Source organism: Sminthopsis crassicaudata, chromosome 4, assembly GCF_048593235.1.
Source record: "Sminthopsis crassicaudata isolate SCR6 chromosome 4, ASM4859323v1, whole genome shotgun sequence".
NCBI classification, from domain to species: domain Eukaryota; kingdom Metazoa; phylum Chordata; class Mammalia; order Dasyuromorphia; family Dasyuridae; genus Sminthopsis; species Sminthopsis crassicaudata.
Window position 1 is genome coordinate 152,923,408 of NC_133620.1, and position 26,504 is coordinate 152,949,911.

A 26,504-nucleotide genomic window follows, 5' to 3' on the forward strand; every position below is an offset into this window, starting at 1 on the left:
TTGTTTAATAAAGACTCTATGTGAACCCTGATGATTGAGCTCAAAGGGTATACATGTTTCATTTTTGTATTTTAGAATGTAAGCAGTTTGTCAGTTTCAGCTATTATTATTATTTTTTTTAATATATTTACTTTCTTACATTTCTCTAAACTCCTATGTTGGAAATTCAAAATTTCTACACAGCTTCAATCTTTTCAATAGGGAATGCTTGGAAGTCCTCTATTTCATTAAAGATCCATTTTTTCCATCTGAAGCATTCTACTCATTTTGCTGGGTAAGTCATTCTTGGCTATAAGTCTAGACATATCCTTTGTTTTTCAGAATACTGTATTCCAAGTGGTCTGCTTCTCTATGATGGCTGCTAAATAGAGAATTCTTCTGACTGGCTCCTTAGTATTGGAATTCTTATAGGTTGTTGGGTGTTTTGTTTTGTTTTTTGTTTTGTTTTGTTTGTCTTGAAAGCTCTGGATTTTGGCTACCATGTTCCTGGGAGTTTTCATTTTGGGGTTTCTTTTAGGAGAAAAATGGATTCATTCCATTTTAATATGCCATATGATTCTAAATGATCTGGATAGTTTTCTTTGCTCAGTCATTGAAATATAATGTCTCAATCCTTTTTTGGCTAGAGTTCAGGTAATATAATAATCCTTGATTTCTTTCTTTTTTTTTTTTTTTTTTAAACTCAATCTATTTTCTAGGTCAGATTTTTTACTATGAGATATCTTGCATTTTCTTCTCTCCCCCCCCCTCCCGCCCCCACCAGCTTTTTGGCTTCTGTTCAATCCATTTGAATTTTCAAGGAGTTTGTTGCTGGGGTAACATTTTTATATCTCTTGTGACAAATTGTTAATTCTCTTTTCAATTGTCCTTTAGATCTCTCTCTCTCTCTCTCTCTTTTTTTTTTTTTTACAATTTTTTCCTTAAGTGATATTTTTATTTAATAAAAAAATTAACTCTTAAAAACAAACAAATAAACCTCTTGTTTCATTTCTTCTAGGAATTCTAGTTGAATCTGTGCCTACACAATGTTTTTGTTTTTGTTTTTCCCCCTCGAAGACTTGACCATGTTTTGGAGTTACAATTTTCTTATGCATTTCAATCTTAAGCATTCCTGCCACCATAACAATTCATTATGGTGTTTTTTTTTGTTTTTTTTTAAATCTCTTTTCCCATTCTTCCAGTCTACTTCTGGCTTCAATCTTGATATTAGGAATGGGTTCTGCTACATTTGGGGATGGGAAGGGAAAAGATCTGGGTCCTGTTGCTGCTTTTTTTAGGGAAACTGAATATTGTGTCTCAGGGACAGGCTAGGTACTATATACTTTTGGTGCTCCAAAAATGATCTGTCCAAGGGCAAAGTGTGACAGCTGTTTCCTTGGTCTGAGCTCTATGTAATTTCCTAATCTTTGTTTTGGTCAAAGCAACAACAAGTGAATGCTGCTAAACTCAGATTCTATGGGTTAACAAGTTACTGCTCATTTAAAGTGACAGAACTGCAGGTTCCATTTTGATCTTGGATTCTTGCCCTAGTTATGCCTTTATAAATGGAGATAAAAGCTAGAAATGACATCCCATTTTATATCAAATGACTTTCTATATTTGTTCATGGATTTCCTTTCTCAGTCTGTATAGAGTTTCACTCTGCCACCCCTTAGTATAGGTTCTCTTCTCAATTCAACTTGGATCTATGATACACAAGGTGGTGCTAGTTGGTACTTGTCTGTACTGCAGTGCCCTGATATATAGGTCTGGGATCTCTTACTCTTTATGCACAGGCATTCTGAAGGTACCAGAATGCTCCTGTGTGCTGCTCTTCAGATCCAGTCCCCAGTCTCAGCATGTCTCTCTGTATGTCCTCTAGCCTGAGCCAAAGGACTTACTACAATGTTTTCAGGACTTCCCTATCAGAATTTAATGTGGTACATCTTTTCGATCTGTTTAGAGGAGTTTTGTAGATGGGAACTCACTTCACTGCTTCTAGCTACACTGTCATTCTGGTTTTTTAAAAATCATTCATTCTCGGCAGGATGATTTCAGAGAGGCCCAGCCTGGAAAGACTTACATGAACTGAAACTGAGTGAAGTGAGTGGAACCAAGGGAACACTGTACATGGCAACAAGACTATACAATGATCAATTCTGATGGATATGTCTCTTTTTAACACTGAGGTGATTCAAGCCAATTCCAATGGACTTAGGGTGGCGAGAGCTATTTCTACCCAGAGAGAGGACTGTGGAGACTGAATATAGATTACAACATAGTATTTTCACTCTTTTTATTGTTGTTTACACTTTGTTTTCTTTCTCTTTTTTTTTTTTTCCTTTTTGATCTGATTTTTCTTGTGCAGCATGATAATTATGGAAATATGTATAGTAGAACTGCACATGTTTTAACATATATTGCCATCAAGGGAAGGTGATGGGAGAAGGGAAGGAAAAAGTTTGGAATACAAGGTTTTGCAAGGGTCATTGTTGAAAATTATCCATGCATGTGTTTTTGAAAAAAAGCTTTAATTAAAGAAAAAATTACTCATTCATGATCTAGTTTCTAAGGTGAACTCTGTTCTGTTTGTGACTCCCTTGAAATTTTTTTGTCCTTGCATACCCTTTGATCCAGTAGTGCTTACTACTGGGCTTATATCCCAAAGAAATACTAAAGATGAGAAAGGGACCTGTATGTGCCAAAATGTTTGTGGCAGCCCTTTTTGTAGTGGCTAGAAACTGGAAAATGAATGGATGTCCATCAATTGGAGAATGGTTGGGTAAATTATGGTATATGAATGTTATGGAATATTATTGCTCTGTAAGAAATGACCAACAGGATGAATATAGAGAGGTTTGGAGAGACTTACATGAACTGATGCTGAGTGAAATGAGCAGAAGCAGAAGATCACTATACATTTCAACAACAATACTGTATGAAGATATATTCTGATGGAAGTGGATATCTTCAACATAAAGAAGATCCAACTCACTTCCAGTTGATCAATGATGGACAGAAACAGCTACACCCAGAGACGGAACACTGGGAATTGAATGTAAACTGTTAGCACTACTGTCTTTCTACCCAGGTTACTTATACCTTCAGAATCCAATTCTTAACTTACAACAAGAAAATTGGATTTACACACATATATTGTACTTAGGTTATACTGTAACACATTTAATATCTATAGGATTGCCTGTCATCTAGGGGAGGGAGTAGAGGGAAGGAGGGGAAAATTTGGAAAAATGAATAAAAGGGATAATGTTATATAAAAAAAAAATTACTCATGCATATGTACTGTCAAAAAATTTATAATTATAAAATTAATTTTAAAAAAAGAAAATTTTTTGTCCTTTCCCTTGTTCTAGCTTATTTCTCAGCTGAGTTTAATGTATTTCTATATCAAACTTTCTGTGTGTGTATGTATTATCAATCTTTGGTTCAGCTAAGAATGAGGTCCAGATACTGCCTGCACTTCTATCTCTTGTTTTATCTTTATTTATTCTTCTTCCCACATGTTATGCTAAATATTAAGTTCTATCCCCTTGTTTTTTTCTTCTCTGGTTTATTCTTTTTGCTCTCCCTTTCTTCTCTTAGAAACATCAAAACAGAACAAAATCAACCCTCCTTCCCATCTTTGTCTTATTTAATTCCCTGTGACTCTTGAAGATAATGAGATTATAAAAGGAAATTTGTCTCTACTACTATTAGCATTTAAGCATTCCATTTATTGACTTCTCTAGTTTCCAACTGACTCTTCAGTTTGCATTTTAAGTTTATATTCAATGCTGATCTTACTGATCAATATATATTTTTTAATTATAGCTTTTTATTTACAAAATATATGCATGGGTAATTTTTCAGCATTGACAATTGCAAAACCTTTTGTTCCAACTTTTCCCCTACTTCCCCCCACCCCTTCCCCCAGATGGCAGATTGACCAATATAGATCAATATTGTTTTTAAGTAATCCAAAAGAATATTATACTTAATTTCATAGGTAATAATATTCTTAGTTGAAAATCTTTATCTTTTGCTCTCTTGGAATATCATATTCCAAGGTTTTTCTCCTTTACATAAATTGCTGTCATGTTTGTACATGAGCCTGATTCTGTGATGATTGATGATTACTTGATATTTGAACTTTTTCTTTCTTAATGCTTGCGATATTTTTTCTTTTACCTGAAAGTTCTGGGACTTGGTTAAAATATTTCAGATGTTTTATACAGGATGTGACCATTGAATTCTTTTTAATTTTTATTTTACTCTTTTGTTCTAAGACAACAAGGCAGTTTTCATTTATGATTTCTTGAATTATGGCAGCCAAGGTTTATGTTTGACTGGTTTTCTGGGAGTCTTAAATTGTCTTGATCTATTTTACAAGTGAGCTAGTTTTGACAGAAGACAATTTATATTTCTTTCTTTAATCTTTTGTATTTTAGTATTTCTTTATATCTCAAGAAGTCATTGAGTGTTTTAGGCTCCATTCTCATTTTTGGGTAGTATACTACGTGGATAAGATTTTCTACTTTCTGTTGTAAGCTATTAATTCTCTTTCAATTTTTTTTCCTCTAAATTTTTCACTTTTTACTTAAAATACAGGGTATCCCAAAGATCTTAATATAGTTTCAAGATACTACAGCTTAAAATTGAAAAGACCACTAACTAAACTATTAAAGCTTTTTTGAACACAATCATATTTCCAATTAAGTATGATAGAAAAACATGGCCCCAAAATACAGGTTTTGAGGCTTTAAAAACTTTTTTTTGGCATTGTAATTTAACAATTCAAATAGGTAAATAGAAACAAACATTTAATTTCAAGGTACATTTATAGAAAAGCTTTCTTTTGGTATTCTTAATATTTAAACTGTTGTGCCACAGTCTCCTTGAGCTGTTCTACCTCAGTTTCCCTGCACTAGTTTCCCTCACTGTCCTGACTGAGTTTCCATGAATTGTTCTATCTCAGTTTCCTTAACTGTTCTGCCTCAGTCCCCTAAGTCATAAAACCCCCCTGGTTCCTTAAGACTGAGGACCATTTGCTCTAAAGTTATAAATTGTCAATGGGAGATGAGGAGCAGATCAGACTTCCTGACTCCTAGCTCCTTCTGCCCCCAAGAATTTATGACACTGCCCCTCTAAGATATTCCAAAAGATAAGACTATCACAGATACTTCACTGACATCTTGACTTCTGTTATTTAAACATCTTGACTCTGGCTTTTAGTAAAAGTTTATAACTTCCCCCCATCCTGATTTTCCCACTTTTTCCTTCCCTTTGTCTGAAGAGCTATAAAAGTGTTCATGGTTCCCCCATTCATTACTGGATACTTTGAGACGAGAGTCCTGTCCAGTCAATTAAACTCTCCAATTAATAAAATATTAAAGAAAACTCTCTAATCTCTATCTTGCCTCAGTTTCTCCGGCATTACATTTTGGAGGTCCCACCGAGATAATAGAGACTGAGACGGGATTAGAGATTAGAGATTACAGACCTCTTGGTCATCAAGGCCTGGGACGGCTCAGGATCTGAGTCTATTCCTAGAAAATCAACCCTCTGGATTTCTCCAGAGTCTCCGGGAAAAGAAGCAGCTCAAGGAGACTGTGGCACAACAAAACAATTTTTTTAATTTTCAGAAATTAGCATTTTAGAAATTTTTTTAAAAGTGTTTTACCATTACCCCCACAATAAGTTCAAAATGGTTTTCTAACTTGAATATGAAAGTTCATGTTATTTTTAAAAATAGGTAAGAATTAGAGAAAATACATTTCATAGTAATAGTTAAGAGAATTCTTAATCAAAAGAGGAAATAAGAAAGGATATGAGATAAAAACTGAATTTCAATTCCATAAAAGTCTGTAAGATAATTGATAATTTAGAAAATAATTAATTAAGAAGATAAAGTTTTCAAGAAAACATTCTATAAAATATCACTGATAAAAAAGTTTGATATGCAAACTACATGGGGAGCTATTTCAAGTATCTAAAACAATTAAGTATCTAAACAAGTATCTAAAACAAAAGAACATTTAAAGGAAAAGAATAGAGAATTCCAATGAACAATTACAAACTACAAATTGTTAAATGCAAATATGCTCCAATTAACTAGTAAAAGAAATACAAGATTAAAATAACTCCATTTCACTTAAGCTCTTAAGCTGGGAAATAGAACCCAAAAAAGAAAACTGTCAATATTAGTGAGGATATAGAAAAGTAGGTACAGTGGTAAAACTGTAAATTACTCCATCTGTTTTGGGTACCAACTTGTAATTATGTTTTAAAAAAAAAAAAACAATACATTTTTTGCAGTACCACTTTTTATAGTAGTAAATACCTAAGAACAAGGTAGGTGTTCACCAATTGGAGAATGTCTGGAAAAATTGTAGTATATGAGTACAATTGTGCAGTTAATCATAATACATTAAGGCCACCAAGACTAGGAGAATGGTGGTACCCTGGAGTGTGATTAATTAGTTCTATTTTGTTGCATAAGATAACTTCAGAACAAGGATTTCAATATCCAAGAGGCAGTTAGTGATGAATGACTTTAGCAATGCACCAAGAATAACACTGGACATTAATCATCCTGCATGAAAATCACTGAATATGAGGGAGCAGATAAAATCACCAAGAAAGACATAAAAGTAAAAAAAAATTTCAGAATAGGGCCTTGGAAGATACTCAGTGGGTGTGACATGGATAAAAAAATAGCAAGAGATTAAGGAGCAGTCAGAAGACAAACAGGATAGACATTTCAGTAAAAAAAAAGTAGAGCGGAAAGAATACTTGGACAAGAAGTTCAGGGATCAAATAGATCATTGCCAAAGGTGTCAGCAGAGCAAGAAGGATTAGAATTAAGGAAAAGCCATTATTTTGCAATTAAGAGATTACTAGAACTAAGGAGAGGACAATATTAGTTGAATGATGAGATCAGGAATAGGGATATGGAGTGTATAGAAAGAGCAAGGAAAAATAGAGGGAATGAATATACAAAGCTTTCCCAAAGAATTTAACCAAAAAGGGGAGACATGATAAGGGATCATGGTAGCAGGGGTATTGAAAAAGATGAAAAAGATATAGACTTTTTAACAGGAAGCAGATAATGAGCCAGAGTTCTCTATAGGAGAGCAATTTTTCAGAAAGGAGAGTTGGAATGACAGGAAAGTATTATTCTGTGGAAAAAGGGAAGGGATGAAATTGAGTACACAGAGAGAAATTTGCTTTAACAAGGGGAAGGCTTATCTCTTCTTTGAGACCAAAGTATGGGAACAGACAAGGTTGAAAAATGTTCAAAGAAGGAGAAAAGGATGAGTTCTCAGCAAATGGTAGAAATTTATTTGGTGAAATATGAGACAAGGTGTCCTCAGCTGAAAGCATTTCATTTTTAATTTTTTGAAGGTGACATGACAAAATGTTCTTTAGAATCAATTATAGGCTCAAGATATTAAGTGACCTGATCTAGTATGATTCTTAAATTCTTACATACTTTAACCAGAAAATTTTAAAGGATGTCCCAAACACTTTAGTGCAGTTTTAAGCTTTACTAATTTGAACATTTTCAGATCCCACTTCAAGTTCTCTTCCCCAAATGAAATAATACTTTGGGGGGGGGCACTCATTCCTTGAACTTCTTGTCCTTCCCCCATGGATCCCTCCCTTGCCTTCTCCTCTGCCTTTCCTTCCTTCTTTATCCCATTCCCACTAATTTGTACATTCTATTAATCTCCCATTAATTTAAAGTTTCTGTACTTGATTTTATCTTATGTTACCCTTTCCCTCCTTCTTTATTCCATTCTCATTAATCCATATACCTGTCCTACTGCCAAAAATCTTATACATTCTTCTATGCCCCATCTTATCCTATTCCCTCTCTCCTTATTTCTTTATAGATTTTGGAGGGAGCTATATCTTTCATGGTATATATATATATATATATATATACCGTGTTTCCCCGATAATAAGACCTATCCTGAAAATAAGACACCCACATACTCTTTAATATTCAGCTAAAATAAGCCCTCCCCCGAAAATAAGCCCTATCGAACTTACTATGAAAACGGTCATCATGGTGATCCCCTGCGCTATATGCTGCGTAGCGGTACCTTCAGTAAGCAGCGCCGCCCTCCCCCTCCCGGGTGAAACGCACGTCGCGCTCCGAGCTGCATCCAATCAGAGCTGCAGCAGTGAGCGCGTCATCCTCTTCTTCCCTGGTGATTTGCTTACTGGCGCTACTGAGAGCAGCGCCGCGGAGTAGAGCTGAGACAGGACCATCTAAAAAACTCGGTAAGTTCAGTAAGCGATGGAGAATAAAATAAGCACTCAGGGGGCATGATGGAGGCTAAAAGGGGCATGATGGAGGCTAAAATGGGCATGATGGAGGATAAAAGGGGCATGATGGAGGCTAAAATGGGCATGATGGAGGATAAAAGGGGCATGATGGAGGATAAAATAAGCCCTCCCCTGAAAATAAGCCCTCTGGTGTTTTTTAGTCCCAAAAAAAATAATAAGACAGTGTCTTATTATCGGGGAAACACGGTACATATATACATATATATTGTTCCCTATTTAACCCATTCCAGATGAGAGTAGGTTTCCAAAACTACCAGCCCTCCTCCTCCTTCTAATGCCTGTATCTGTTCTTCTTCTACACCTCATTCGTATAGCATAATTACTATTTTTACCTTTTTCTAAGCAATTTTGCTTTTTAGAGTCAGTACTCAGCTCTACCCCAATTATTCTTTTGAACTACACAATTACTACTGTCAATCTTAAACATATGGTTTATGTTTCTATTAAAAAAAACACAAACAATTCTTGTGGAGTCCCTTGAAACTGATCTTTGATACTGGCTTTTACATGTTAAATTTTCTACTGGGTTCAGGTTTGATTAAGACAAAATCCTTAAAATCTGGCAGTTTGGTGAATTCCATTTTTCATTCAATATTATTCGTTTTTGCTGGTTATGATATTTTTGGTCAATGGTGTGTATCGTTTAAATTGTTGATATTTGTAGTTTTTATTGTAGCTGCTGATAAATCTTGTACAATTTAATTGTAAATCTAGCATATTTGAATTTTTGTTTGTTTCTTCTAGAATTTTCTCTTTGATTTTGGGGCTTCAAAATTTAGCTATAATATTCCTGTGTTTTTCTTTGTTGGATCTATCAGAGGTGGTGATTGATGGATTTTTTTTTTCTATTTCTACTTTCCCCTCTTGTTCTATCATTCCAGGAAAATTTTCTTTTTGATTATTTCTTGTCTTGTTATATCAGGGTTCTTTTATTGGTCATAGCTTTCAGACAGTCCAATTATTATGTTTTTTTCTTTTTGATCATTCTCTTGATCTGTTGTTTTTCTTGTTTCAAGTTCTGTTCTATTTTTCTTTTCTTTTTTCTCCTGAGAATAGTGATACTCTATCTTTATTTATTCTTTTTAATTAAAGTTTTTTATTTTTAAAAGTATGGATCATTTTTTAACATTAATCCTTGCAAAACCTTGTGTTCCAATTTTCTCCCCTGTTTCCCCTCCCCTAAATGGCAAGTAATCCAATATATGTTAAACATGGTAGATTGGTTTTACTTTTTCATTTTTTATATTTTGTTTTGTCTCATAGCTTCACTAGCTTTCTCTTCCCCAATTCTAACTTTCAAAGAATTATTTTCTTCTTTAAGACTCTATCTCCTTTTTGGTTGGTTAACCCTTTTCTCTTAATCTTCCTGTTTTTCTTGGATTTTTTCCCCCCTTCCTCAGACTTTCATTTTATTTTAAAAATCTTTTTTGAGTTCTTCTACAATTTTTTTCTGGGCATATGATTATTGCATAACATTACTCTTTGGGGTAGAAGAGGCTTTTTTTTTTTTTTTTAACTTCAATGTTCTCTGAAGATGAACCCCAGTATTCCCTATTCCCATAGTAAATTTCTATGATTGGGCTTTTTCTTTGTTTTTGTTTTTAAATGAGAACCATTAGTGTAAATATCTCAAATCCTGAGATGGAAATCCCCCAAATCCAAAACTCCACCCTCTTGCAATTGCCTGTAGCCAGCAGCATCCCTGCCCCACTGCTTCTCCACTCACCAAGCATGCTGATTTATTTTCACCCAGGGCAGAGTCTCTGCAGCATAGCTAGGCCTGGCATTCCCAATCAGTAGTGGTTTGGGCTGAGACTCTCTTCAACTCAGTTAGTGCCAGGACTTTCCACTTGCCAGGGTAACAGAGCTACCCTGGAGGTATTTATATTTCATAGGGGCCAAACCTCTGTCCTGGGAGTATTTCTGGGTTTACTTTATCCCTAGACTCCTGTTCTGCCCCAAGTAATATTTGTTTTGCATAGGTGTATATTCACTCTAAGGCACAATTTTGATTTGTTTGTTGGGGAAAACTGGAAAGCTTGGAATTTTCTGACCTAATCCGACATCATCTTACAATTCTCCCTGACTTTCTTTACAGAAAAGCTCATGCCACTTTCTAGAGAAAATCTCTTCTCATATCCAGCCCCATCACCAGTTGTTCTTACACAAAGTTTATATTACAATAATCTTAGGAGGAAGAGAGCACTAATAATTGGGATGAGGTAGGGGAAGAGGTCAAGAAAGACCTCATTTGCTATAGGCTTCACTTGAACTACAAAATATAAATGAGGCAAAGCAGCAGCATCTAAAACATTTCAAAGCAGGATCAGACAGTAAACTACAATAGAGTTCTTGAGTAGGATAATAAGAAATAAGACTGGAAAGGTAACTGGGTTATAAGTACTAGGATGAGAGTTTTATAAAAATTAAAAATAAAAAGAATTTAAAAAATTAATTTTCAGTTTTTCAAGTCCTTATGATATAGGAAAAAAAAAGTTCTAATGAATTTTGTTAATTCCTTAGAATTCTTTGAGAATAGCTTTTTTCAAATGTTTGTTGCTGTTCAGAATCAGATCTTCATGACCCCATTTAGAATTTCTTGGCAGAGATACTGGAATGGCTAGCCCTTTTTCTTCTCCAGCTCATTTACAGAAGAGGAAACAGAGGGTCACAGAGCAAAGTCAGTGTCTAAGGCCGAATCTGAACTGAGAAAGATGAATGTCTTCCTGATTGTGGGATTGGCACTCTTCTACACCACCCTTAAGCAGTCTTTCCAAGTAAGAATAGTAGTTTGTTTTGTTGTTTTTTTTTTTTGTTTTTTTTTTTTCTAGTTCACCATTCCTAACCCTCTGTATAATTTCCCCAACTTACTAAATGGGAAACATATTAGGATATATTATCTCATCCACAGAAACTCTAAATCAGTTATTCTAATCTTATTGCAAGGTTCTTTGCAGAGGAAGACAGACAAATAGATACTTGGCTATTTGCTCTCAGAACACTCTGTGAATCAGTTCTTCAGATAGAATCCTGTTATAGTTTGTCAAATGTCAAGTTATAGTTAGTCAAATGACTGACCTGTTTTCTGACCAAGGAAAATTGTACACATTTCCCCTTAGATACACAACATATAAAACAAAGTTTTTATTAATTCAGTTTATCTGAATTACATCAACAAAATATGAAGAGGTAAATACAAAGAAAGCATCTGCACAGATAGATGTGCCTAGTGTTAACAAGTGAATGAGTTTATCTCCTGCCTTTTATCACCTTGGGAGATCATCATGATATACTATAACTTCAGGAACAATAATTGTATTGCATTTACCCACCGTGTTCTACAACAGAGGAAAGCTTTGCTTATTTTCCACTCCCTAGGTGAAATCTCAAAAGAAAAGGGACACAAATAAAATTATAATATACTTGAAAAGGTCATTTAGTCCAGCCCATATCTGAAACATTAATCTTCTCTTCAACATACTTGAAAAATAACCAGATGATCTCGTTCCTTTAAAAAAAAAATGCTTTCTATTTTAGTGCAGTCTCAAGAATATTATTGCCACCAATGTTTTTTCCTGGCTGACCTAACCTAGCAGTGGGGCTAATGTGGAGCCCATGAATTAATTTTTTAAACAGCTTTATTTCAATTTGTTTTCTTTGTAATCCTACACATTTCATTTTGTGCATTAAAATAAAATCTGAGAAAGGATCTGGAATGTTAGAGGAGTCCATCTCTCTCTCTCTCTCTCTCTCTCTCTCTCTCTCTCTCTCTCTCTCTCTCTCTCTCTCTCTCACTCACACACACACACACACACACACACACACACACACACACACGCTCTCTTAAGAACCCCTAAGAATTAACAATACTCACTGAAAATGTATTCAACAACTGCTATGTCCCAGTATTGGGCTAAATTCTGGGGATACAAAAAGAGACAAAAGATAGTCTCTGCCCTCAAGGAGCTTACATTTTAATGGGAAAAGAAACAAGCAAATACATATATACATATATATATATATATATATAAATATAAAAGCTATGTACAATGGCAGCTAGGTGGCCTGGAAACAAGATGACTCATCTTTGTGAGTTCAAATCTAGCTTCAGACACTTATTAGTTGTGTATTTCTGGATAAATCACTTAACTCTGTTAACTTTAGTTTCCTCATCTGTAAAAGAACTGGAAAAGGAAATAACAAATCACTCTATCTCTGCCAAGAAAACTCCAAATGGAGCCACAAAAAGTCTATTGAACAATAACAAAACTACAAAACTACATACAAGATAAAAAGGAAATAATTAACAGAGAAAGAACTAGAAGAGTAACATAATTTATCATCATGGCATTGGAGATAGGAGAAATTAAAAAAAATTTTTTAACAGCAACCAAAAACCAACCTAAAAATTTCATCTAATTTTAAAATTTCTGAAATTTTGTTGAATAACAAAAATTCTATTTTGTTACAAAAATATACTTGGAGATGTATCTTATATTATAACACTGCCAAATTGGATAAACTATGGTTAATCCTCTGACAAATGTAAAAATGTAAAATAGAAACTACACCTTGTTAATTTGGATGTTTAACAAAATTTTTAAAACCAAAGTTCTTTACTGTATACTGCTGCCCTCTAGAGGATTTTTTTCCAAGCAAAAGAATAATAAATCAAGATTTTACATTTATACAGAGCAGTGATGATCTCTAACAAATTTAAAAGGAATATAAATAAATCTCAGAAATAATTTTAAGTTGGTGGAGGAAACCTGGTAGTGTTTTTTCTTTCCCCCCCAAAAAAAACCAAAGAACTCCTCTGTCCAATAATTAGAACAACAAATCCATTACTCAATCTCTGCTTCCAGTTCAGTTCCCAGAGAAGCATCCCCTATGAAGTAGACAGCCAACCTCAACATCCATTCCTACTCCTCTGATTCTCCAGGAAATTTCAAGTCATGTATATCTGCTTTCAGTATTTATAAATTGACAGCATCATTATAATAATTATAATTACAAAGATTTAAATTAGTTCTGTTTCTAAATGAGGAAACTGAGGACCTGAGTTTTAAGTTACATGGATAGTAAGAAACAGAAAAGGTATTTTAAGTCAATCTCATCAACTCCTTACACTTCAAAGAGGATGTCAAATTATAGCTTTACATGGAAGTTTATACATTACACACATATATATATGTATACACACACACTATCTGTGGAAAAAGCATAGTGGCAGATTAGATTGAGAATATTTAGGCTACAATACTAGGTATGTCATTTATCATCAGTTTATCAAAATTGGAAGATGAAAGAATGAAAAAAAATTAGAAGGAATAATAACAACAAAAGACAATCTTACCTACCATTGTAGTACAGTGGAAAAATAATGGATTTGAAGCCAAAAAGTTATGTTTGAATTCTAGTTCTAGTTGAATTTTAGAATTCTACTTACTAGTTGGGTGACCTCAGGCAAGTTATTTTTCCTTCCTGGATCTCAGTTTCCTTGTCTATAAAATAAGGGGGTTTTGGACAAGATGATCTCTAGCTCTAAAAATCATAGGATCATAAAAACTAAGATCATAGGATCTTCTCTCTCATATATGTATATGTATAAACACATATATATACATGTATATCCACATATACACCCATATATGTATGAGCTTACATATGAAACTGCTCAGTCACTTAACTTCTTCATGTCCCCCCCCAAACAAATTCTCATCCTCTCTCTTCCTCTTTTCCCACAAGGAGTTATAATATGACATGAACAAGAACAGCACAATATAACAAGGTAGACATGGAGAGAGAATTCACACTGATAAATCAAAGGTTCATTAAAGAATATAAAAAGAAGGAACAAATGTCAAAGCATCCAACAATAAACCCTATAAAGCACTGTAAGCCCTGGGGATACAAAGACAAAAGTGAAATGCAAGTAGTTTAAATTCAATTCGGGTAATATGTATTCCTATAAGCATATGCAATAAATGTAAAAATAAATGCAAAATGATTTGGGGGGAATCATTAGGTGGTTGGTGGTGGGTTAGCAAAATGGCTTTTTGTAAAAGGTAGCTAAGCACTAAAGAAATTAGGAATTCTTATTAAATGGAGGTAACGGAGTATGTTCTAGGTAATGGGCAAAACCAGTACAAGGGTATTAAAATGGGAGATAAAGTGCATGTGTGGGGAACAGGAAGAAGTGAAATCTGACCAAATCATTTAAGGTAAAAAGGGCCATATAGCATAACAAAGCTGTCAAGGTAGGCTGAGATCAGGTTTTGAATATTCTAAATGTGATATTGTATATTACTCTCATGGGAGTGATAAAAAAAATCATCAGAGTTTAATGAATAGAGAAATGATATTAGATCTGTGCTTTAGATCATTTTGAAAGTTATGTGGAAGACAGATTAGAGTAGAAAAACTTGAAATAAGATGACTGAATAAGCTATAATAATTCATGTATGAAGGGATAAGCAGCTCAACTAGGGTGTGGTCTTTGAATAAAAAAAAAGTGATGAAGTAAGGAATGTTGTAGAGGTATAAATGATAAGATATGGTAACTAACAGGATATGAGAGGTTAAGAGTTGAAGATGATACTTAGGTTGCAAGTCATAGTGATTGGAAAGAGATAGTATTCTCAACAGTACCTGTGGAGTTCAGGGGGAAAAAAAAAAAAAAAGATGGTTTTAGGCTGAGTTTGAGATGCCCATGTGACATTCAGTTTGAAAGATTAAAAAACAGTTGGCAATGTGATAGTGGACCAGAGCTCTGGAAACACTCTTAAGATTCACCATATAAAACTGGGAATCACTTGCATAGAAATAGTAACTAAAACCCAAGGATGCTGCTAATGTCACCAATAAGAACACACAGAGGGAAGAACCTAGGAGAGAATCTTGCAGTACGCTAATAGTTAGGAGGCATAATTTGGATGATCTGGCAAAGGAAAAAAAATTATGTAAGAGATGAGTGTTAAAAAGCCCCAAAAATGAAGAGGAGGAGGAAGTAGACAGAAGAAGGTGATCAACATTGTTAAATGCCATAGAGGATAAGAAGAACAAAGACTGAGAAAAGACAACTAGATTTGACAATTAAAAGATCACTTTTTTGAGAGTACAATTTTATTTGAATGAAGTTAGAAGCCAGATTACACGTGTCTTAAAATGGCAGAAGAAAAAGAAAAGAAGAAATTGTTTCTCTTAGGAGTTTGGCTGTGAAATGGAAGAGAAATTTAGGATGACAGGATGGTACAATTTAAGTACTGTATGAAGCAGGGAAGGAATTAGTATATAGTGAGAGAGTGAAAAAAGCATCTGACAATATTCTGAAACTTTGCAAACTTTGAGGTGTAAAAAAAATCTTCAAAATCACCTCGAAGTAGTTGTTTAGTCTTCTTTTCCTTCAAGATTATCAGAGAAACGCTTATTTGGATTTAGTTAGTATAAAAGTAACACAAAATGTATTGATGTAAACTTATTTCTTGCCATATATACTTACCACACAGCACAATACTTATCAGAAAAATCATTAAATTTTTAAATTAAACAATTTAATTTAAAATTAAATTAAAAAATTTTAAATTAGTTTACTTTTGCTTTATTATCTACAATTCAGGAGTTAGACTAGATGACTCCTATGGTCCCTTTCAGCTTTGATAGTCTATGAGTGTGATACTGAGTTTGTGGCTTGATAGATTCTATATTGGTACAAAGGAAGAGTCTTAATTTCTGTAGAGTAAAACTTATTTGTAACCTAATGGGCAATGGAAAGATACATGGTGAGTATAAGTAGGATACAAAATATTTATAACAATGATTTATACACAAGAAATGATATAAAGTATACCATCAAAGAACTATATGATTAGGAAATGAAAAACATGCTTTATTAGAACTAGTGAAATGTTAAAGATTTAGAGAAAGACCATGCTTTCTTCCAGGAATGTAGATTCTCTATAAAAAGTTTATAGGAAAATATTTCCAACAAGATATTTTTGATATTAAGATAAAATTATATATTCAATGAAATTAAAGATATATTTGTATATTGTCAAGGGAAATAGATTAGAGGAAGCTGAAATAAGAAATTATTAAATTAGCATAGGTTGAAATTATTGTTGGTCACAAAACTATTTAATATGGTGATTTGACTAAAAGAAAACAAGAGATACTAAAATGAATGATGAACCTGTTTTAAGCTTGGAGGACTGGGGAATATAAAAATAGGGGAAATAAAAAAATGAAGTTTTTTTTTTTTTGAAACAGGGAAAAGGAGCAAGATAGTAATTGAGCCAAATTGAACTTAAGGTAAAAGTGAGGAACTTATATAAGAGAGAGGCTTGTGTTCCAGTAGGAAAACACCTGGAATAGAAAAGGAACAGTACTGGATCTGTAATTAAAAAATCTATCTCATACCTGCCTCTCTGTCACTAGCTGCTAACTATGTAACTTTGGAAAAGTCATTTCACATCTCCTGAGCTCAGTTTCCTCATCTATAAAATAGAAGACATAGCCATGGTCTCCAAAGTTTCTTTTAACTCTTATGGCTATACTCTTTATCCCATAGGCAATAATCAGTCAGTAGATAATATATTCAGTACAGAATATGAGTAAGATAGTAAGGGAAATAAAAATAAAACTCCTAAATCCCTTCTTTCCTTTATTAGTTTTTCACTCTAGATAGAAAGATGCATATACATACTTAAAGATAATGAATAATAATGTAGTTCATGAATGAGAATGCTTTATGAGTGGTAAAATAAGGGCTACAGGAATTAAGAGTAAAAATAAACTTCATATGGGATGAAGTGGTAAGGAAACATCTTATGGCAGAGTGGAGACTTGAATAATGTCCTAAAGAATGGACAGAGTGAAATAAGAAAGGGCATTTGCAATAGAGGGAACATGATGAACAAAAATGTAGAGATGAATGAACCCAATCAACTCAATAAATATGTATTAAATGTAACTTAGAACATTGTACTGAGCCCCAGGAAAGATCAAGTTTAGATAAAAATACTACTTTCCATTTTCATTGAGTTCACAGTTTATCAAGGGGATATGAAATTTACATAGGTCCACATAACACAAAATACTAACAGATTAAAAAAATCAAAACTGAAACAAAGTGGTTTTATAAGCCTTAAGAAACAAAGATTACTGCTAACTAGTGGAAAGGGAAGTTCAGGGAAGGCTTCATGGATGTAACAGGATTTAGGTTCTAAGAGAATAATAAATACAGGAAATTAATCATTGGGGGAAAAAAAGGGGATGGGGAATGGCATAATGGGCAGTTTGATCATAGTGAACACTGTTAGCAAGACAAATTTGAAGACAAACATGCAAGAAATTTTAAGGGACAGAGAGAAGTTAAGGTTGACAGAAGTACAGATTACATAGGAAAGTTGTAAAGACAGTACAATCAGATTGAAGATGGTCTTCAGAGCTAGGCAAAGATATTTAAACTTCATTCATTAGGCAACAGGAATACATTTAAGATTTCTGAGAAGAGAAGATGCTCAGAAGGAAGGAAGGAACAAACAGAAGGAAAATTAAAGTTATTATATTAGGAAGAACATTTTGAGTAGGGAGAGTGTAGAGGCAAAAAATAATTGTTAGAATTGTTAAAAATAATTAGAGTAGTCCAAGATGTAGTGATGAGAACACATGTTGAGATAATAACAAATTTTTTAAAAGTAGAGGCAATTGCAAGAGATATTGCAGAATTAGAATCAAAAGACTTTAGGAACAGATAAGAAAGAAAAGAAATGAGAGAGAAAGAAGAACTAAAATTTAACATTACAGTTTCAATCAAGGAAGAGTAGGTTGTTTGGAAAAGGTAGAATACACACTTATTATTTAATGGCTACTGTGTCAGGCACCATAAGAATCACTTTATAAATATAATTTCATTTGATCCTCGTAACAAACTTGGGAAGTAAGTGTTATTTTAATCTCCATTTTACATATGGGGAAACTGAGGCAGGAAGCTTAAGTGATTTGCTCAGGGTAACACAGCTAATAAATTCTTGAGGCTGGATCTGAACTCAGATCTTTCTAAATCCAGGCCCAGGATTCTACTACTATCTACTGTACCATCAAGCTGCCTCTAAGGAATAGATATTAATTTTGATGAGGAACTGTTGACACTATTGATAAAAACAATGGAGTCAAATAAAGAGGCAATCTTTTAGGAAAAGATATAACTGGAAGGTAAGCAGTTGGAATTGCTGGTCTTGAATGTGAAAGAAAGAGGTAGAGACAAATATTACTATAGAAACAGAACTGGAAGGGACCTGAGAAGTCATCTATTCCATTTCATGTAGGTAAAGAGAAACTCAAAGCGGATTGAAATGGCTTGCCTAAAATCACACAGAGAGTAACTATCAGAGGGTGGAATATGAAGCCAGGATATTTAGTCCAACCAACTCATTATGCAGATAGGGAATCTAAGGCTCTAGGATGTTAAATGAGGTCACACAAGGGCACACAGATAATAACTATTAACGAGAGAGGAAAATGAAGGAAATGTCAATATGTAGGGGAAAGAAGGAAGTCAGGTCCTGTGATCCCAAAGCTCTTTTTACTGTACCACAATGTCCACTATCTAAAGGATGTACAGGCAAAGCTATTTGAATCTGAATACCAAGGAAAACTATGTTAAGATAAAAGACCAAGGGAATAAGGGTGAAAAACAGAAAAGTTTATGGGGAACCAGCAATGTAAACGGAAAAGTCCTATGTTATCACTAGGAAGTGATATCAGTAACATCAAAAGAATTGACAATATTCAAAAAAAAGATTATTAATTGTTAAAAGCTGCAGAAAGGTTAAGAAAGATGGACAAAGAATAGTTTTGACAGGTCAGGGGAGAAGTCTTATTACAAAGAATTATGGGAAAAATAACTTAGAAAAAGTAGACAATAGAGATTATGTAATCCAAATGCTTATTAGTAAAAAGAAAAAAAGGCAATTAAAACAGTTTGACAAAGTGAAGGTATTTGTAATTTTTTGGTCCCCAAATAGAAGAGACTAAAGCATTTTTACTCAAGAAGACACTAATAAAGTCCATCAATAAGCACCTTACTATGCACCAGGCACTGTGCTAAGCAGTGAGAATTCAAAAAAGGCAAAAGACAACACCTGCCCTCAAAGATTTCACACTATAAGGGAGATAACAGCAAATAAATGTGTACAAAAAAGCTATGTACAAGATAACAGGAAATAATTAAGACAGAAGACACTAAAATCAAGAAGGATTAAGAAAGACTTCTTGTAAAAGATAGCTCAGCCAGGACGAAAGTTACAGAATCCAGGAGAGAGAGTATTCTAGACAAGAGGGACAGCAGAAAAAAATGCCCGAATCTGAGAGTCGGAGAATTTTACTTGTGAAATAGCCTCAAGAAGTAATTCCAAATATATGGTAGGAAGTAGGCTAGAAAGATGTAAATCTGATCTCTGAATGGAGTTTGGAGTAGAATGGCGAACAATTTAAAGTATCAGAATCATCAACAGATAGTGACTATAGTTCAGGTGTGAGTTGATGAAGGCCTGTATCAGAGTGGTTGCACCCCTGAAAACAACCAGTCCTGGTAACTCACTTGTAATCCTCAACTCCTCACTATTTCTCATTTTCCCACATCCAGTCTGTTATTTGAGGGGCTGAGAAAATGACAGAACCCTTTACAGTTAACCAGAACTCTGAAAGGGCAGACATAGTTTAGGGGGAAAACACTGTGAATTCTAATTTGGATATGTTGAATTTAAGATGTCTATTGGACATAATGTTCAAAAAATAGTGGGGAATGCCAGACTGTGGGTCAGCAGAAAGCTAGGAAAAGTATATCGAGAATCATTAGTATAGAGATCATAATTAAATCCATGGAAATTGATGAGATGATCAAATGAAGTGATATAGAGAGAAGAGGGCCCAAGGACAGAGAGAGCACTGTGAAACATTTAAGATTATAGAGAGAATGACCTGGACTAGATTCCTACAAAGGAGATGGAGAAGGAGAAGTCTGATTAAGATGATTCAACAAAGAGTGATATTTCCAAAACCTAGACAAAACAAGAGTATCAAGGAGAGGAGAATGAAGGAAGCATCAATGTTTATAGTCAATAGGGAAGAAGCAAGCAGACAGAAAGAGTTTGAAGATAATGTTGCCTCCTTTGTCATAGCACAAATAGCATCAAAAGGCTGCAAAGAGATAGGCAAAAAAGGGAAAATGGGAATAGGTTACTGGATTTAACAATTATGAGATCATCTGGTAACTCTAGAGAGAGTAATTTTGGTAAAATAATTAGGCGTAATGCTTTAATCTAAAGAGGAGAGGAAAGAGTGTGAGGAGAAAGGGTAGAAAAGATATATGATGGGGGCAGCTAGGTGGCACAGTGGATGAGAGGACTGACTTAGAAGTCGGGAGGATCTGAGTTCAAATTCAGCCTCAGACCCTTAACACTTCCTAGCTATGTGACTCTGGATAAGTCACTTAACCCCAATTACCTCAGCCAAAAAAAAAAAAAGATATATGATGATAGGATGGAAAGATCAAGTGAGGGTTTTTGAGGATATGCTGGAAGAGATAAGCTATGAAACATTAATCTGCAGTGAATTCTGTCACAACAGTTTGAGTCCTTTTCTCCACTTTCACTTAGTACCACTTCTGTAGTACAGAAGGAGATAGATATGGAAGCTATCCAAGGCTGAGGAATGATGGAGTATAACTAGTCAAATAAGGGAATTTGGGACTTAAGTAGAGGACAGCACAAAGCTGAAATGATTAACTAAGGGGTCAAGATGAGAAAAACAGCAGAAAATGGTTTGTGCAGAGTTGGACCTAAGAAAAGAACCAAGGGAAGGGCTAAAGATAAGAAGTCATGGTTTGGAAGAAGTGTAGAGTTTGGTAAGGAAGAAGTGGAGAGCCAATAGATTAAGGTCAGTTTAGAGGATTTTGGAATTCTTGAATATAGTGTGGTTCCTTTGTGGGTGATACCAAGATCAAGGGCATGATTATTTGTGAGTATAGCTGAAGTGCTTTGGGGTGGGAAGCCAGTAAGTTGAAGAATTGAATGGTAAAGGAGAAAATGAAAGTAAGAAAAAAATAATGTTCTGAAATAGAACTAATGTTCTGAAAGAAGTCTGAAAATCTCAGGGTGAGCAAGCTGCCTCTTCTGGGAGTGAGCAGGAGTATACAAAAAGAACAGTCATTTTGGATGACTTCAAAAAGATTCCCTAATAAAACTGAAGAGTGGGACTGGATTTGGGATTGATAAAAATGAAGGCCATTTGCATGGCAGATAGCAGAATCTGTATGGTCTTGGTAAAGGTAGTATATTAACTAAAAGCAGAAACAGAAAAAGTAAATAATGAAAGGGCTGGATTTCATCTCTGAGAAAGTCAGAAGAATAAAGTCTGAAATTTTATTAAAGACAATGATGAAATGGTTGACCAATCCCATTTTTACGAATAAGGGTAAGGAATGAGGTAAAATGAGAGGAATCAATATTAATAAGGGTCAATATTGAGTAGAAAGAGAGATTAGAAAATGGTGTTTGGAGGTGGATAAGTGCTAAATGATAGTGAGGTCTGGGTTACAGGCAGCTGGCTGATACAGGGGGTAGAAGGAGCTGAGTTCAACAAGGAATCTGTTAGGGTGCTGATAGCTCTTTAACAAAGATGTGGAAGTTAACAATAACCAGATGACAAGTGAGAGAGAAAAACTGAGTGAGGTACTGAAGATATCAAGAAAAGTGGAAATGAAAAACACCAAGTAGATAATATATGCTGATAATTTGGATTTCAAATGCAAGGACCTAAAATCTAGCAGAGTACTGGAATTTAGAAGGCACTCAAATAGTTTTCTTGGTACTGCTCCACCCTGCAACTTTGTGAGGATACTACCTGCACACAGAGTATTAGAGATTTGCAGATTTCACAAGTTCCAAATTTACCATCCTAATTAGAATCAGAGGAAAAGATAATATGTAATACAGATTGTTTCAAAATAACTTTAGGAAACCACGGTAAAGGTAAATTCTTGAGCATATCTTTTTTATCCTTTTATCCTTTAATCTCTTACATGTAAGAAGCAGTCAGTTGATATTTTTTTTGGCCTTAAGTTTTTTAAGCTAAGTTCATTAAAAAAATTATATACCTCTACTAAGTGGACACTACTTGTATCATGTCACAATTCCATACTTTTGCCTTTTAAAATCTCCTCTTTACCAAAGATTTACACACACCTTTTTATATTAAATCACAACTCTCCCTTTCTATTTCAGTTTTCCCTTGAAGGAAATGTAATTAGGAAAGTGTAAAAATTCAATGAAGATTTTGTTAAATGTTTTGATAAAATAAGCACCTGAGAATCTATGGTAGTTTTAGCAAGTCTTTCCAGCTGGTAAGTTTTTTCTAGTTTGAGCAAACAATACATTTAAGTTTATCACTTTTGTCAGAAAAAGCAGACAGTATAGAACTCTTACTAATTGCTTATAAAATGCTTCTCTTCTTTTAAGTTTTACAGGTTCTTTTATGAAAAATAAAATACTTTCACACAACTCATGGGAGTCATCTCATTCATTACAATAGTTCCAAATTAATAAATGTAATCTTTTTGTAAACATTCAGTGATGTATATTGCAAAGATTAGTTTTATTTGGGATAACCACATAGTGAGTGATCAACATAAATAAACTTAATTATTGCATGTGAATTATCCACATGTAGATTATCCAAATTGTGGATTATCTGCTGTCAAATTTTTAAATGATGAGTATAATGAAGATTTGAATATATTCGTGAATACACACACATATATATATATGAAATGACAGAAACACACATACATGTGTACATATTAATATCTATTCATATGAATATTCATATGTATATATGTATGTTTATATATACATATATATATATAAACATATACATAAACACATATGTGTGTTTCTCTTTTGCAGAAATGTTCAAAGAGAACTGGGGGAAGGGTATAGGTGTTCGATAACTGCTCATGTCTACAGAGGTATAAACAAGGAAGAGATGGCCCAGGTCGGAAGAGGTAGTAATCAGGTTTGGTACGGTCTCCCGTCCCGACGCAGGGGCCTGGCTATTGACAGGAGTCACAGGGCTTCAGTCAAGGTCAGGTTTCTGGGTGCGGGAGGGGGCTCGGGGTGAGGGGCCAGATCGCACAGGAGGTACCATTTATCCGGGACTGGGAGGCTCGGAGGGGGGAGGTGTGTCCAGGCACAGAGCAGTGTAACACAGGCAAGGAAGTAACAGACGAGAGGGACTCACAGTAGTAGGCCACCACGGGGTCCCGCTTGTCATGCTCTTGCGCCGTCCTCAGATGATGCTGAAGGCTCTTAAACTGCGGGGGCAGAGGGGGCAATGGGGCCAAAGCAGCCATCTCTCTTCCCGGCACAGCGGCTTCCTTACTCACACACAGCCACCTTAGTCACCGGGGACTTCCACTTCCGCCTGAAAGGTCGCTCGAGCGAGAGGGTTGGGAGACGTGCGCGTTCGCGTGGGGGCACGCCTGCGGAAGACTTGAAAGCCTCGCTCCCGGAGTACATTAATGAAAAGACCAGAACGAGGGAACGAGAGCGCGCGCGCACGTACGTGCGCATGCGCACTCACTCCTTGCAGAGAGTACCTGAAAGAGGCGTGACCCACCTTACTGCTAGTTTTATTGTTAATACGGAACATTTTGAGATAAGACTGCGGATGTGAGGGAGAAAATGTGGAAGTTGGAAGTATCATTCACTAATTGTTCTGACCCTCGTTTTCGTTTGCTTCCCTCTCCCCTCCCCCCCTTTTGGTTTATTTTTGAATGTATTTTAAATTGATCTGTGTACATGATGGGGACTGTTTTGTTTGCTTGCTTGCTTTGCAGCTCGCAGGAAACGCTTAAGCTGTTTCCCTTCATCTTCCATTTAGATATACATTTAATGTAATGCATATGGATTGGAAAGTGAAACGCTGAATGTGGAAACATTCCTTATAAGATTATTTGTAATTGTGACTATTGATCTATCTATCCTATTTCAGTGGAAATCCTTGAGATCCAATGATTATCATTAAAAGTAAGCTTTAGTATCAATAGAAATTTAGAAAATGAGGATTATAAGGATTTAGATTTCCTGGGAAGATAACCCAGTTAATAAAGATAACAGTTAATAAAGCTCTGGACTTGGGTGTGATAAGATTTTACTTGGAGACCCAGAAGGGACTACAGAGGCCATCTAGTCCAACCCTTTTCTTTATGCCTTCTCTAATGTATCCTAAGATCGAATTAGTTTTATTTGGCTGACAAATCAGCTTCACTAAACTTCCATATCTTTTTTCAGAAATGTAAATATATCCTCCCCGCTCCTCACTCCCTTGGGATAGTCGTAAAACGTTCTGTGGTCTCTAGAATTATAATCCTTTTCTGGGAGGAGGTTTCTTTTCTGTCAATCCTTTTCTCTGGGAGCAGGTTTCTTTGGGAGGCTTCTAGAGCCTCCAGCCAGAGCAAAGGTAGTAGTGGGAATGAATCAGACTCTGCCTCCAAGAGTGTGGGATTGTGGGTTTCCCAGAAGTCAATCCTAGTGGTGAATCTTCGTGAGCAGGCTTTTCCTTTAGTTCTTGTGAATCTGTTCTTGTCCACGTGTCCCCAATTAGCACCACAGTAGAATCTGGAATCCCCTTCTTCCTGAATCCTGGCTCCTTAAATCCTCCCAGAAAATGGGTTTGTGGGCAATCCATGGGCTTGTGGGAACTCCTTACAGACCATTGAGCAAGCTCCTTTTAAAGGTGTTAATTCCTTCAAAGGCTAAACTGCTTTCAGAAGTCTAAAGGTGTAAACTCCTTTTAAAGGTGTGAACTTTGAACTGATTAAGTACTGATTTAGCACCTAGTAAGGATTCTAACAGATTGTGAAGTTGATTTTCACATTTATCCTTATTAAACAGCATTTTACTTGATTAGGCTCAACATTCTAGGCTCCAGAAACTTTAAAAATCTTGATGTGATTATCCTTTGTGTTAGATGGTCCAGCTTTGTATCATTTGTGAACCTGACTAGTGTATCTCTATTTGTATCCAAGTTATTAATAAAATGACAAGCCTCTGGATTCCAAGATACTTATTCATTCCACTGTTTCCAAATTAACCTAATGATATTATCAATGTAGTCTTCACCTTTCCATATCTTTCATGTGATTTTTATGACATCATTAGTCAAACACTTTGGTAAAGTCTATGGAAGCTCTATGCAAAAGCAGTCTCCTATTTTACCAATCAAGTATCTTTGTCAAAAAAAGGAAATACTGTTGATTTCCTTTATCTTTCTTTGATGAAGTTATGCTGATTCTTTGCAATTATTATTAGTTCATTTTTCTAGATGTTCATTATGAAAACTTTTTCTAAAATTTTAACAGGAATCACAGTCAAGCTTATTGACCTATTATTTACAGATTCCATCATGTTAAAGTTTTTTCGTTTTGTTTTGAAATTTTGGATATGCCCTTCACTAATTCTGAACTCTCTTGCTCACTATCTTTCAAAAATCACTGACTAGAGTTTATATCACATCTATGTGTTCTATCAGAGTCTGAGAATATAGTTTATCTAAGGCAGGTGACAAACTCATCCTGGATGGTTAAATGCTCTCTTATTTACCTCTCATTTATCTTGGGTATTAATTTCTTCCTAGGTATTTTCATTCTGATTTTTACAATCCAAAGATAAATTTTCTTAGCAGAGGAATAGAAGCAAAATAAGAATTGAACAAATCTTCCTTCTCTCTTTTGTTGGTTGTCATCATTCCAGTAGAAATCTCTTTCAACAGTAGATATCTCTATTTTGGTCCTCTGCTTCCCCCCCCCCCCCCCCCCAACATATCTAAAAGCAACGCAAAACTCTTTGGTTATCCATACCTTTTCTTGAGAACTTCAGCTCATTCTGATCTTTTGCACTTCCAAAATTATACTGCAAGGACTACTTGTTTTTGTATTTATCTTCTATTATGTGACCTTGTTTCCATCTTCAGTATAAGTGCATTCACAATGGTTTTCTTTGACTCCTCTCTCTGTCTTCTTCTAAGCAATATTATCTTTCTGTGTGTCTCCAGAATTTTATTCTAATTTTTGTAGAAACATATTCTAAACTTCCAACCTTGATTTTTTG

General features: G+C 34.9%; 2 protein-coding genes across 2 annotated transcripts in view; one reads left to right on the plus strand and one right to left on the minus strand.

Moving 5' to 3' along the window:
* Positions 1 to 23,887, minus strand: part of VTA1 (vesicle trafficking 1) — an 80,616-nt gene extending 56,729 nt beyond the window's left edge. Inside the window, exon 1 of the mRNA XM_074309674.1 lies at positions 23,635 to 23,887. Coding sequence (XP_074165775.1) covers positions 23,635 to 23,746 — 112 coding nt within the window. The 5' untranslated portion in view covers positions 23,747 to 23,887. The remainder of the gene's footprint in view (positions 1 to 23,634) is intronic.
* Positions 1 to 26,504, plus strand: part of NMBR (neuromedin B receptor) — a 138,480-nt gene that overhangs the window by 42,706 nt on the left and 69,270 nt on the right. The window lies entirely within an intron of this gene.